Here is a 14052-nt window from a genome sequence, read left to right as displayed (position 1 = left end):
ACAATGAATATTGGAGCAACTTCTTCAAATAGCATTCCACTGATGCGTTGCTGGCACGTTTAAAGAGAAACACGGACAACCTGTTTGATATTTTTAATAAAAACATCAGGTTAATGTTGAAATACAAACTAAATGTAGCTGGATTTCAGTTTCAGTTTAGGGTTCATCACCTTGGAGGTCTTTTGAAATGCATCATAATAAGTCAACAACCCTCCACAAAACATTCAAAATCCTGCTCCAAATATGGCAGAGAAATGCAGCCTTTTATGCTCGATTTGGCTGTTGAATTAGGACACAGTGTATGTGTGTGTGAGTGTATGTTTGAGTCAGAGTGAGAGAAAAAAGTCAGTTTGAGGTCAAACACCAGCAGTCTCACTAAAAAGAAAACTCTAAAGGGACGGCTCACCCTAAAATCAAATACACATGTTTCCCTCTGGCCTGCAGTGATACTAAGCTTTGGTGTAAGCTGCTCAGTTTAGAAGATATCACCTCTTTCATTCTGATGTCTCACTTTACTTGAATATAATTGAACTAGATGGCTCTCATCTTTTAATGCTCTGTTAGAAAGGAATTTGTCACACAACTTGTTGTCTAGTTGATTAAAAAAATGTTCTAAATTGAGTGACTCACAATAAAGACTTTACTGCTGAGTTTTAAAATGGACTTTTTTAATGCTTTGACCATAGTGTGACTGCAATCTAATTTCATTAGACGTAGAGAAGGCAGTCATTTGTATATTTTCTATCTGTTATCGCCCAATCTGGGCAAATCTCACCAGCAACAGCTACTCAGCTTTATAAACAACTCTGCAGGCCAGAGGAAAACATGTACATTAGTCTGTTTAATTTCAAAGTGGTTCAAATTTAATGTGATGGAAACACATGCACTAAAAAGTTGAAGTGAAGACAGAAGCAACTCACCCACACACTGACAGGATGGAAGATCAGCCAGTTTTTTGGAAGGTGTGTTGAGCAAGTTCTTGGTAGGGGTATCTAGAAAACTTGAGGGAGACTCCAGAAAACTGTTGATGCCGTTCTTGGATGGAGTTGAGTCCGCAGAGTGTCCCTGACTCCCATCAGTGGTTGTAGACAGGACAGTGACAGGTCCTGAACTCTCCAGCTTGTAGTAGCTTTGTTGACTTAGAGGAGGGGACTGGTGAGCCCCTGAGAAGCCATTAGCCAGACCATGATGCCCAGACGTAGGGCTGAGAAAAGCTGATTTGGCTGGGCTGGTGTTAGGATCAGCACCGTGCTGCAGCCCACCACAGGGCTGCGCTACCTGAGATAACAAATGCTTTTCGTACTCTTCTGGTCCTGCAGCGTAACCATTGCATGGATTATGTTGGTGAAGTGGACCTTTGGAAAGGGACCACGGCTGGTTTTCTTGACCAGAAATGTGGTTGAACGTTGTGAGAGTGCTATAGTTCTGAGTCTGATGCCCTAAATGAGATATATTTTGAGTGTTAATCTGATGGATAAATTGCTTCCTCTCCTCCTGTGCCTCAGCCAAGTATCTCTTCAGATCAATTTGAGCCTGAGGCAGAAATAGGTTTTTCTTGTGGTGAAGTCCTGATTTACCCTGCAAGGGATTCTTCTGGTTTCTGCTCCTGTACGGCGTCTCTCTATTTGGCGTGCGCTGATTTAATCCATCAGTTTTCTTCTTTCTGGGCTTGGAAGGCGCAGCTTTTGTTTTCTTCCTGACAGGTGTTTTCTGACTGGGGGGCTGCTGGGATTTGTAGTTGTATTTGATAGCTGAAACAGGCGCTCCTTTCAAAGGATTGTTCTCTGACTGCTGGTTGTGCTGGGACTGGATGATGAAGGCTAAATTTGCCAGCTGAGCTGCCACTTCCTCTTCATCTCTGTTTCTACTCACTTTAGCAACAACCCCACCCTCCATAGACAGACGCTCATGATCCTTACTAAACTTCACATCAGTGGGGGTTTTATAACTGAATTCAGACTTAATGACAAAAGCACCACAATCCTGTTCTGACCTCCTGGAGATTGTTTTATCACTGTGTGAACTCGCCTCCAAGAGACTCTGCAGCTTGTTTATGCTCAACCCGTTGGAGCGCTGGATGACATTCCCTTGTCTGGCCACAGGAGGTCGTATAACTGACATCTGGTGTAGTGGTGAGCTGATGACAGAGACTTTGTTGTAGCCAAAAGCTACTGTGGGTTTGGCTTCTTGCAGGACTGTATTTGTACTCGAGGCTGATGATGGCACAGCAGTAGAAATGGGATGTTCACACTTACTTTCAGTTTTAATGGACCCTGGTGTGCTTTGAGGTATAGCTGCCAGCTGAGTCAAGGCCTCAATAGCGATAGCCTGATCAACACTAAGGTTTCTCCTCTCTGCCAAAGATTGCACGCTTGGTAACAAGACACTTGGAAGAGGCTCACTTTTAATGGGTGGGGGAGTGCTTTGCAGATTAACAGGAGTGCTTTTCAGATACAAGTCCTCTTTTCTCACAAAGTGCAAATCTGGTGCCTCTGTTTTGATGGAGTGAAGTATGGAAGCACGAGAGCTGAAGAGTTTCTCCTCCAGGCCCTTCCTCTCAGTGACAGAAAGACACACAACGGCTGCCAGCGTAGCCAGTGGGTCCTCACATACCTCATCTTCATCACTCAGCTGCGTGGTGGTCTGTTCAGTGATCCACACCCATGGCTCCTCCTGTTTTATCTTCTTTAGTGGAACTGCCAAGTCATCTGGAGGAGTCATGGGTCCATTCTCAGAGTCTTTAGGAACTGCAGCTATGATATTCCTTTGAGGCTCCAATGCCATTGTAGTCCGTTTCAAAGCAGACACAGTGGTCATATTAGCACCAGGTTTAGGTTTTATCAGGTTTGCAGCAGAACCATTCTGAAAAGTCACAGAAGAGCATACTTGTTGGTGAAGTGGTGCAGTGCTGGTCAGCTCCAGCCCGGGCTCTCCTTTAATAAGTATTGGCCGTACACCTTGGTCCAAGACCTGGTCGTGGGTGAGTGAGTGGGTAATGGGGGGAGTCTGTGTATGAGGTATGTGGCCTTCCTCCCCCTCATCCTCCTCTGCTGCCATGTGGGTGTCATCCATCTGTGCTTTGCCTGTGCCATTTACCAACCCACTTTCTGGAACCACCTGAAACACGGAGAGAAACAAGAAGAGAGAGGTGACTCAAGCTCTCACAGTACACAGGGAATCAGCTTGTTCTAAACAGTCACGGCACAGCGCACAGCAGATTGCCTCTCAGCGTGGCACGAGCATCTGCTGCAGCCACTATCAAGGCTGTGGAAAATATTATGGCATTGGGAAAACAAATAATCTCCTTTTTCACAAATCTTGCCAAATCTGACCTCTAAACACAGCTAATAAAAAGTTAAACTAAGATAATTCGCAGTTGAGGCTTCGATAACGACTAAATTAATATCAGAGCTCAGGAGTGTTGAGAGCAATGGACCCATAAGTAGCTAAGAGCCAACAAGTAAACATTTGGAGTCATCCAGCTGCGCTACTTCCAGTGGGTCACTGAGGGTATGTGTGCAACATGTATGTACGTGTTGTGTTTGTCCTGGGCTTGAATGTGTGCTCCTGGGTATGCATGTGTGTGCATGCACACGTGATTATCCACACAGCTGGCCTGACATTACAGTATAGCCCCTGTGCATTGTTAAGAGGGATTAACCCACTGTGGGTCTTACACACAGTAGCTACGGCACCGCCTGACCTTCATGAACTGTGATCATACAAAGGTCAACCGTGGCGTATGGATTACCCACAAAAACATTATTAAACATGTTCTACTACAACCTGTTTAGTACACAGATAATTATTTCCACAACCTATACTATCTGGAGACGTTTTAAGGCTTTGAGTAAAGTGTGTTTGCTACTGTAGTATTCATGCTGCTTGGAAGCACTTTCTACGAGAACATGCAAAGAGTACTCTGAAATAGGGCTGCCACGATTAGTCAACTAGTCACGATTACGTCGATTATCAAAATCGTCGACGACTGATTTAATAGTCGACGCATCGTTTGAAGCTTTGTAAGATCACAAAAGATGCAGGAATAAGTAGTAGGTTTTACGAGTGTAATAACGGACTGAAACAGAAGATGGCAGCACTGCATGTACAAGGATGCCAGCTGCCGTTAAACCCCGAAGAAGAAGAAGCTGTGTCCCAGAATTCATAGTGCAGCCCAGCTCTTGTGGGCAGCTCTGTTTCCAACAATGGCGGCAGCTAGTTAGTTTTAATATTACTCTTATTATTCTTTCTGGGTCACAAAATAAACGTTTAACATATTTTCAGGGGAGAATGTAGCTGTGTAAACCTCAAATATCTGCTCAGTTTATCAAGACACCACATATTTTCAAAAGCGCTCCGACGTTTTCGCAGACGTCTGTTACCCACTAGCTCGATAGCTAGCCGGGGGCTAGGCTCACTAGAGCCCGTGAGAACACCGGACTCCTGGCAAATCGTTTTCAAACCCACCGCCGTCTCTCGCTACTCAGGTTAAACATATATAAGTCACTTAGATAACTTAAAAATGTTATTGTTTGGTTGTTTTTATAATTTTATTTGTTCCTGAGTAAATCAGTTTGGCTGAGATTAAAGTTATAGTTTTTACACAGCTGAATAAACGTCAAGCAGACAGCTGATTATCAGAAGTGTGAGATGCTCGAGAATATAATCCGGTGTCCTGTTATGTTTAGATAGCAAGGAGTTTATTCAACTTCACCGAAACAATCTGCAAATTTCATTGAAATTGAATAAACTATCATCTTGTCTTTATTTTTAGTTAGCACATAACTTAAACACTTAAAGCTGTAAGCTAATGATAGTTATATAAGAGCAGATGCATGCTGGTGCAATAAGCTGTAAATTTTACGTCCAATGGATGCATGATCTGATTAGTCGACTATCAAAATAATTGTTTGTGGCTGCCCTACTCTGAAAAAGTCAGTCATTTCTTTATATTTTGCTTCCACAGGGCCAGACTTTATTGTAACTTTTTAAAGGCATCTTGAGCAGTAGTACTCATGTCTTTCTGAAGGTCTTTCACAGTTTTCTTAGGACAAGGGCGTCTTTTTCATTCTTTCCTAGCCCAGTCCTTGTACCCTGATCACTTTCAGTTCATGTTTTTTGTTTAGTGAACCACTCCCCTGTGAATAATTCAAGCATAAAAAGGCACCTATCTCAAGGGACCAATCGGTGCTGTGTCTACACATACCAGACAACTTTGGAAAAAAAAAAAAAAAAAAAACGCACACAAAAAACCCAAAGCAATTTTATTGTATTTTCAGACATTTTGTTAGTGGGGGCCTGTTGGACAAACATGTCATTTGTTCCCATTTCCTTAGTTTCCTTATATTATCTGAAAAATGGGCATATCTTGGCATGCTCAAGAGTCAGTCCAGCAGACAAGAAGTATCTTAAAGTCATATCCTTATGATAGTGGAAATAAATTTAGCAAAGATCTGACACAGGACCTGAGAGATGCATCAGCTGATCTGTTTACTGCTAATTGAGGCATCATCAGAAATAATCTAACTGGAAGCTGTCAAGAAGCCAATGTTAAGAAAGCAGACTTTACAGAAAATGCTGAGGTATGCCAAATTACACAAGAACTGGCAACTTAACGAGTAATTAATCCAAATATTTGGTTTGGTTAAAACACGGTGGAGGTAATTTCATGGCTCAAACTGATAGGATTTTGTACTGTCAGATTTGATCCAACAATCTTGAAAGCATCTGATTGGCAATGGTTTCATTTTTCCTCATGACAATGATCTCAAACACACTGTCAATGTAGTGAAAGCATACTGGGATGGAAAAAAAACATCAGTCATGGATTGGCCTCCTCCTGACCAAGACCTCAACATTATTGTAGCAGTAGGATCATCTTGGCAGACAATGGCAAAAAGACAGCCAATATCCAAAGAAGAGCTTTGAATATCCTTCAAGAAGCCTGGAGAACTATTCCTGTAGACTACTTAAAAAAGTTAGAAGAAAGCTTGAGAGTTCAGGTTGTGTTGAAGAATAAAGGTGGTCAGAGCAAGTATTGACTTTCAAGGTTATTAGAACTGTAGGAACTTTTACACAGCACTGTACAGCTGGCAACTGAAAATATGAAAGCCATCCTTAGTTTTTAACATCTTGAATAAACATATGATCCACTGAAGACAAGCTGTTCTTTGTTTTAGCTGCATATCAAATCAGAACTAAAGCCTTTAGCTGTGGAAGAAAAATGTTTCAATGTGACAAAGATATATAAAAAAAAAAATCAGTATCATGTGCCAAATCTCAGCTGACAAAAGGATGTTAAACTCACTTGAGTGTGCTGTACATACTACAGTGCAGCTGGATGTATGTTCTTTATGACTGTTTACCTGGCATAAACATCCATTACAGTAAATCACATCAACTGGTTTTAATGTGTTTTACAGCAGGTGATGTGCACTGACAGATCAAGAGTAAGCAGCAGCAGCAGTTTTTTTATTTTTATTTAACCTTTATTTAACCAGGAATGTCCCGTTGAGATCAAAGACCTCTTTTTCAAGGGAGTCCTGGCCAAGAGGCAGCACATTTCAAGACAAATACATACGAACAAACAAAGTTAAAATTACACAAAACAATTACACATTATTGAGGCAGCCTGTAGGCCTTTGAGTTTAGTTTTAAAAACATTTAAAGACAACAATTCAGTTAGTTTCCAGTCTTTCTGTAACATGTTCCATGAAAAAGGCGCAGAGTGGACAAAGGCTTTCTTACCCAGCTCTGTGCGGACAAGGGGAACAGACAACAGCAGCTGATCATTTGAGCGCAAGGAGTAAGAACCACTATTTGTCCTTGTGACCAAAGTACAAATATAAGGAGGCAGCAATCAAAGCATAGCTTTGTAAATAAAAGTGTACCAATGCCCCTGTCTTCTAATGGCCAAAGAAGGCCATTTTACTCTTAAGTACAAATCACAGTGATGGGTCAGGTATTTACAATTGGTAATAAACCTCAAGGAAGCATGATACATCGTGTCCAACATTAGAAGACATGAAGAAGAAGCGTTCATATACAGAATGTCACCATAATCTAACACAGATAAAAAGGTTGCAGTAACAAGACGTTTTTTTACTGGAAAAGAAAAGCACTGTTTATTACGGAAGAAAAAACTAAGTTTAAGTCTCAGTTTCTTTACTAGTCTCTCTATATGTGGTTTAAAGGTGAAGGAGTCATCAATCCAGACACCAAGGTATTTATATTCATGAACTATCTCTATGACATTTCCATCAAGGGTGGACACCACTGGAATAGGCTCCGGGACCTTCTTTGACTTGGAAAACAACATTAGCTTAGTCTTGTCAGCATTGAGAACTAATTTTAGCTGAATAAGTGAATGCTGGAAAGCAACAAAGGCTTTCTGTAAAGTTTCAATGGCCTGAGCAAGAGATGATCCATAACAGTAAATAACTGTGTCGTCAGCATAAAAATGCAAATTTGTGTCTGAGACATTTTGACCCAAGTCATTGATATATAAAAGGAACAGAAGGGGACCCAAAACTGAGCCCTGTGGCACCCCCTTGTGGACAGCAACAAATTTAGAACAAAGACCTTCAAGTTTAATGCACTGGGTTCTATTTTTCAGATAATTTGAGAACCACGCTAATGCATGTTCTGACAATCCAAGGCTGAGCAGTCTGTTTTTTAGGACTGCATGATCAACAGTGTCAAAAGCTTTTGAGAGGTCAATAAAGAGTGACGCACAGTACAATTTCTTATCAAGTGCCACAATAATATCATTTATCACTTTCATAGTGGCAGTGTTAGTACTGTGTTTTTTCCTGAAGCCTGACTGAAATTTGGAGACAATATCATTAGAGTACAAAAACTCTTTCAACTGGTCACAAACTAGAGATTCCAGGATTTTGGATAAAACACACAAATTTGATATTGGCCTATAATTAGTCAACACCGATGGATCACCTCCTTTCAATAAAGGCAAAACGAAAGCTGATTTCCAAACCGCTGGAATTTCTTTGGTTTTAATTGAAAAATTAAATAGAATTGAGAGTGGTTCTGCAATAAAATCAGCTGCCAACTTCAAAAAATAAGGTTCCATCAAGTCTGGACCAGGAGGTTTTCTGTGATCCAAAGCCTTTAAAGCTTTATGCACTTCATAAACACTAAAAGGTACAAAGTTAAAACGGTCTCCAGAAAACATAGAGAGTTCTGGGCAAGTATTTGTTAAAAAAGTTTCTGCAGAAGCAAACAAGGAACCCACTGATAGAAAGTGTTCATTAAAACAATTCAAAATTTCAGTTTTATCATTAATTGAGACTGAATCTTTTACAACAGATTTAGGAAAGGTTTGAGTCATTTTATTGGCGGAAAAAGACTTGATTACTTTCCAAAATTTCTGTGGATCATTGAGGTTCTCAGTGGTGACAGACAAAAAGTATTCAGATTTGGCCTTTTTAATAAGAGAAGTACATTTATTTCTAAGCTGTTTGAAAACAGACCAATCAGTGGAAGTATCTGTTTGTCTCGCCTTGTCCCATGCTCTATTACGCTTGTGTATGCTATCTGCGAGTGTCTGCGAAAACTAAGGATTTTCTCGACCTTTAATTCTAACTTTCCGTAAGGGGGCATGTTTATTAACAATTCCCATAAAACTTTCCTTAAAATATGTCCAAGCTAGCTCTACATCTGGTAATAGTCCGATTTTTTCCCAATTAACTAATGACAAATCATGATGAAAAGCCTGTTCATTAAATTGTTTAAGATTCCTTTTGCACACTATGCGTGGCTTATATTTTGGAATTTTAGCATTTCTGCAAACAGCAACAACACAGTGATCACTTAGGTCATTACAGAAAACACCAAGTGAAGAGAATTTATGAGGTACATTTGTTAAAACCAAATCAATTAATGTAGACTTTTCAGGGCATTTAAGATTTGGCCTGGTAGGAAGATAGACTAGCTGGGTAAGATTAATTGAATCGCAGAATTCAATTAAGCAGTACATCAATATAAACCAGATCTCCTGTGAACCCACAGACCAAACAAAAAACACTTGTGTTTATCACCTACATGTGCTCTTTGTTCCCTCCGTTTCCACTGGACGTGCACCAGATTTAGATTGGCACACTATTAGTGCACTATTTTTACTGCACTTGACAAACAGAACGATGTATGGGAGAAGGGAGTTTTATAGACTGCACAGGAATACCTGTGGAAAATGAACCATAAACCTTATGTTTATTTTACAAAAAAAACCTGCTCGACTAATGGAGCGGTAACACAATACTGACATTTTTTTTAACCGCTTTTCATAAAACACAACAATCCTTCAAGTCTTAAAATGTGCTCAGAATCAGCCTAAATCTGGAGCTGGTACCAGTTCACTTAAAAGATTCTCAGAAATCCCGAACAAAAAGGGAACATTGTTTTCAACCATCAAAAGCATACAGTGACACCTTACATGCAATAAAGTGGCATCTGTAAAGAAGAAGACACTGAAAAATAGGAGATTAGGCATTGTTCCAAAGCTATAGCTGGAAGAATAAAAGGCACACAGAGGTCAGAGAGAATACAGATGCTGAGCTATCTTCTGCAACAGCAGTGTGAAGACAAGAGTTTTAGGTGTGTGAAGTTCTTTCTTACAATCTTACATTTCTGATTTGCATACAAGCACACATCTTCCAACTGGGCCTTATAAATGACCTAAAGGTCTCCTGACTGCATCTTGCCTGTTTGTCCAATTATTTTTTCCATTCTCAGTACTAAAAATACACAGAACAGCTTTTGTCTTTGGCTCAGTTTCTAACTTTGCTGAAGCTGGAGTTTCTCCTTTAAGCACAGGTTAAATGTTATTTGACAACTCAAAGAGTAAATTGCAGTGACCACGGAGCTGTTTGTGATTAACATGGGAAAGCTAAATGATCACCAGGTCTTTTCAGTGATGTGGTACTCCTGATCACTCTCTGGTTTGCTGCAGTTACTCCTCAGTCCACTGAACTCCCCATGGCTGTCAGGATTGTGTCTGACTACTAGAAACACGCCGCTGATGCAACAGATAGTTCAAGCTCAGGCTGAGGCAACACCAAAGCTGCCAATGCAAGAATATGAGATAACCGCTCTGCACTGAATGCACAAATGGGCCAATGAAAGAAAAGAGGAGTGAAGAAGATGGGGCACAGTGCAAGAATAAGCAGCATGTCACAATAAACTGCTTTCAATGACAAAGCAGTACTGGCTGCCTTCCAGCACTGCACCAGACACACACGTCGGCATGCATGTGTGTGCGCGTGTGCATCCGTTTGTGCATCCAACTGTTTATGATCCGAAGCAGACATCAAAGTGCAGCCTCTGCTTTTAATTATTTTACATTTATCCTTGTAAAAGCAAAAAGCTTAAAAGCAGGATGCGAATGCAAAGTCATGTGTTCTCATTTAGCCACTGGGTCTCTGGAGGGAGCTCGGACTGTGATGTGCTGGTGCTGCGTCTTTGTGCTTGTTGGGTATATCGCCGGGTTAGTCACTTGCAAACACACTCTTCTTCTTTTGTGTTAGACAAACCGTGACTAACTACGGAGCTTGTCAGAGCTTTCGGAATGAATAAAACATATCCAAGAGTGGCTAAGGGTGAGTTCTTAACACACAAACACCCGTTCAGAGACCTGCGGCAACAGAGTGTCACTACTACATGAATCGTAGCAACCCTGTGTCTCTGTCTCTCCAAAGAGAGCAAATTGGGTCTCCAAGGAGGTTTGAAGTAGTGTGCATCTATTTGTAACGCAAGACCACAGACAAAAACACGCACACATGCACAGAAAACACATTATACATAGACATCGTATGAACTGCTACAACAAAAAAGTGAATACTCCGATTTTCTTTTGCCACATTGTGGGTATGCAGAAATCATACCGTTAAGCCTGCCACCTCACAGCACCCTGACATTAACACACTGAAAAAACACATGCTTCCTTCCTGAGTCAGAGCGTAAGTAGTGGTTTATATGTGTTTCTCTGAACATGTGAGAATTTCCTTCATTCATTGAGTACTTCCTGTCTGCGCTGAGCTCAATATAATGTCGTCTACACACAAAACATACTACCTAAAGAGAAAAGCGGTGAAAAAGAGCACGAGCTTAATCAACTATAAAATTATAGAGATTAAGACGGCGTCATTAACAGCGAGACCCTTTCCTACAAACCGCACAGTAATAATACTGTTACTGTAGCCAAACAAGTAAAACCTGCCAAGTTACGACCCAAGGCTTACAAGCACTCCACTTTTCTGCTAAGCAGTCAGAAAACAGCAGGTGCAGAAATATGGCTGTTCAAAACACTGCAAGAAAGAAAAGGGGAAGCAAACGGACTCTTCATACAGCACAGTGGCTTAAATAAAGGCATGCAATAAAAGGAAAGACGAGGGCTTTCTTGTATCCATTTGCTGCTAACTTTGTTGTCCCAGCCCTTAAACCCACCTGGAAAAGACAAGACAAGTGCTCACACACAAAAGGCCAGGTCCTCAGTGAAAGGGACAATAACAAAACAGGCGTCCAAATAAAGCACTCCTGGTCAGCTAAATCCAGGGTGGCGAGGAGAGAGAGACACAACGGCGTATACCTCTAGATGAGCTCCACTGTAGCTGACCTATCTTGCAGTAAGACAAAAGAACTCAGGGTGAAGACTATGGTTGTCTTTACCTTATCTGTCCTCGGAGGAAGCCCCTCCGGTTTAGGCAGCATATCCCTAAAAGGTATTGGTGGCCATCTTGCTTTGCCTGCCTCCAGCCTGCAGAAAACATTGGCTACAGTAGCCGTACGCAGGGCAAGCTCCTGGGTGTCATGACTAGCCGCCGTAGCAAAGCACTGCTACAGCAGGCGCGCACACACTCACCGCACATACACAGACATACAGACACACACACAGATGGGATGCCTTTTGCAGACGCAGACAGAGCCTCATCAGCCAATGGCGTGAGGACCTTAGCGGCTTGTAAATTATCTTCCATGCCTAGACTCTCCTAAACAAAGGATCCCCTATGTGGGCTACTCCAGCCCTACGCACAGGGATTGGAGCAAATTGTGGAATGGATAGTGCTGGATCTGGATCAGTTGGACAGAGCTCACCAACACAGGACTACCTCAGAGTTGATTGTGCAACTACTAAAATGATTAATCCATTATTCAATTAGTCAACTTAACAACAAAATTAAGAACAACATTTGCTGCTCCTGGATTATCAAGCTTCTTATTTCTGCGTTTTCAACTGATCTTGCCAAATAACCAGATCTGAAATTAAGCTTTGGGGATTTTTAATGGTTATTCTCAGAATTTTACAGACAAAGCAGTTCATCAGCTAATCAAAAATATAATTAACAGTAAATAAAGATTACTCACAACTGTCAAACTAATCACAGGTTTAAGTTAGTTGGCACCTTTAACTTACATGGGGCTGAAATACTGCTAAAAGCAAAAATGCTTATAATGATAAGCAAAAACCACCATCACATGACAGTTACACTGGACAGCGAGTGCTTTTGTGCCCCTTGAGGTTTAAGACATGTGATTTATCATTGTAAGGAAGTTTTGCATTCTGTCATCATCAGACACAGGATGAAGCAAGACACAGTCTTTGCAAAAGTCTGGAGTGACTCCTCATTCCTTTATATTTTTGCACACAAGAAGTCAGAGTTTCTTGTAATTGTCGTCTTAAGCAATCTCAATAGATCTCCAGGACAAGTTTTTCTTTGGAAACTGACTACTTTTTCACTCATTTTCACTCCAGCCCTTGCACCTGGCCATTTTTAGAAGAATATTTTGTTTTATTTGCTTGTTTTATCATTCACCTAGGATTAAAAAAGCACCTAACTCAAGGGATGAACCAGTTTTTTGGAGTAGCAAACTATATCTTTAGGCACTTTGTTGATAGCAGCCTGGCATAAAAAGCTTCTGTTTTTCCCCCATCTCTTTAGTTGAATGATGAATGCCAAAAATAACAGTTTAATGGGCATCGTATTTTGGCTCCAGCAGGGTGATTCTCAAAGAGCTAAACTTGGCATATCTTAGAAATGTTTTAGGAAAGTGGACAAGTTGAAGATTTAGAAAAGTCATGTCCTAAAGAAACTGGAAAGAAGTCCAGTAAAGATCTGATGGACCTGATGCATCTGGACTTTCAGTTGATCCATCTCTTGTTTGCTGAGGCTTCATCACAAACGGCCTCAGTGGAAGGGAAACACGTAGAAAAGGCTGAGATATGCCAAATTACACAAGAACTGTGCCAGTGCCAACAGATTTTATGGAGTGATTAATTCAAATTGCAAATTTTTGGTTCAAATTGTCATCAGGAGGTCCGGAGAGAGATACAACGGTAAGCGTCTACAGCCATCTCTAAAAAAATACAGTGAGATTTTGATCCACCATGCAATACCATCTGGAAAGCATTTGATTGGCTTTATTTTTCAGCATGACAATGATCCCAAACACACTGCTACTGCAACAAAACTATACCTGGATATAAAACACCCAGTGTAGCATTATCAGTCATGGACTGGCCTCCCCAGAGCCTGGACCTCACCATTACTGAAGCACACTTTGGATGTTAGAGGCAGCTAACATCCAAAGAAGAGCTTTGAATGTCCTTCAAGAAGCCTGCAGAAATATTCCTAGTATTTTAAAAAAATGTCAAGAAAGCTTTCCTGACAGAGTTAAGGCTGTGTTAAAGAATAAGGGTAGTCATATTAAATATTGACTTTCAAGTTCTTTAGAACTTGAAAGTCAATATTGCAAGATAGGTGAGCTACATACTTTACATTCTGTATTTTTCTAGATGTTTCAATAAATTGCTGCACAGATATTACATTTTCCTAGCAAAATATGAAGAAATGAGTGATGGTTCAAGACTTTTGCACAGTACTGCAAGCATAGGCGAATAATTTGCTGCACCATCTATAATTTCTAAATGACTGTCTTGTTCATCCACCCCTAAATCCTTTCCTAAACAACCCCACTCAGGAAAAGCGTGGTTAGTAACTTTGCCTCTTTTAAAGGTAACCATGTGGCCAAGAAGCTGAG

At 40.8% G+C, this 14052-nt stretch overlaps 1 protein-coding gene across 3 annotated transcripts in view; it reads right to left on the bottom strand.

Moving 5' to 3' along the window:
- The window catches only part of tet1 (tet methylcytosine dioxygenase 1), a 39980-nt gene that overhangs the window by 7655 nt on the left and 18273 nt on the right, over positions 1-14052 (bottom strand). For 2 of the 3 annotated variants that reach the window (XM_026189340.2, XM_080288199.1), the window contains one exon: positions 921-3117. In XM_026189340.2, coding sequence (XP_026045125.2) covers positions 921-3117 — 2197 coding nt within the window. Of the gene's footprint in view, positions 1-920; positions 3118-11682; positions 12000-14052 lie in introns of those variants that run through there. The other variant, XM_080288198.1, reaches the window with a different exon arrangement.

Source organism: Astatotilapia calliptera, chromosome 13 (genome assembly GCF_964374335.1).
Source record: "Astatotilapia calliptera chromosome 13, fAstCal68.1, whole genome shotgun sequence".
NCBI classification, from domain to species: Eukaryota; Metazoa; Chordata; class Actinopteri; order Cichliformes; family Cichlidae; genus Astatotilapia; species Astatotilapia calliptera.
Note: the sequence above shows the minus strand (reverse complement) of the source record. Positions and strands in the feature narration are given on the sequence as shown.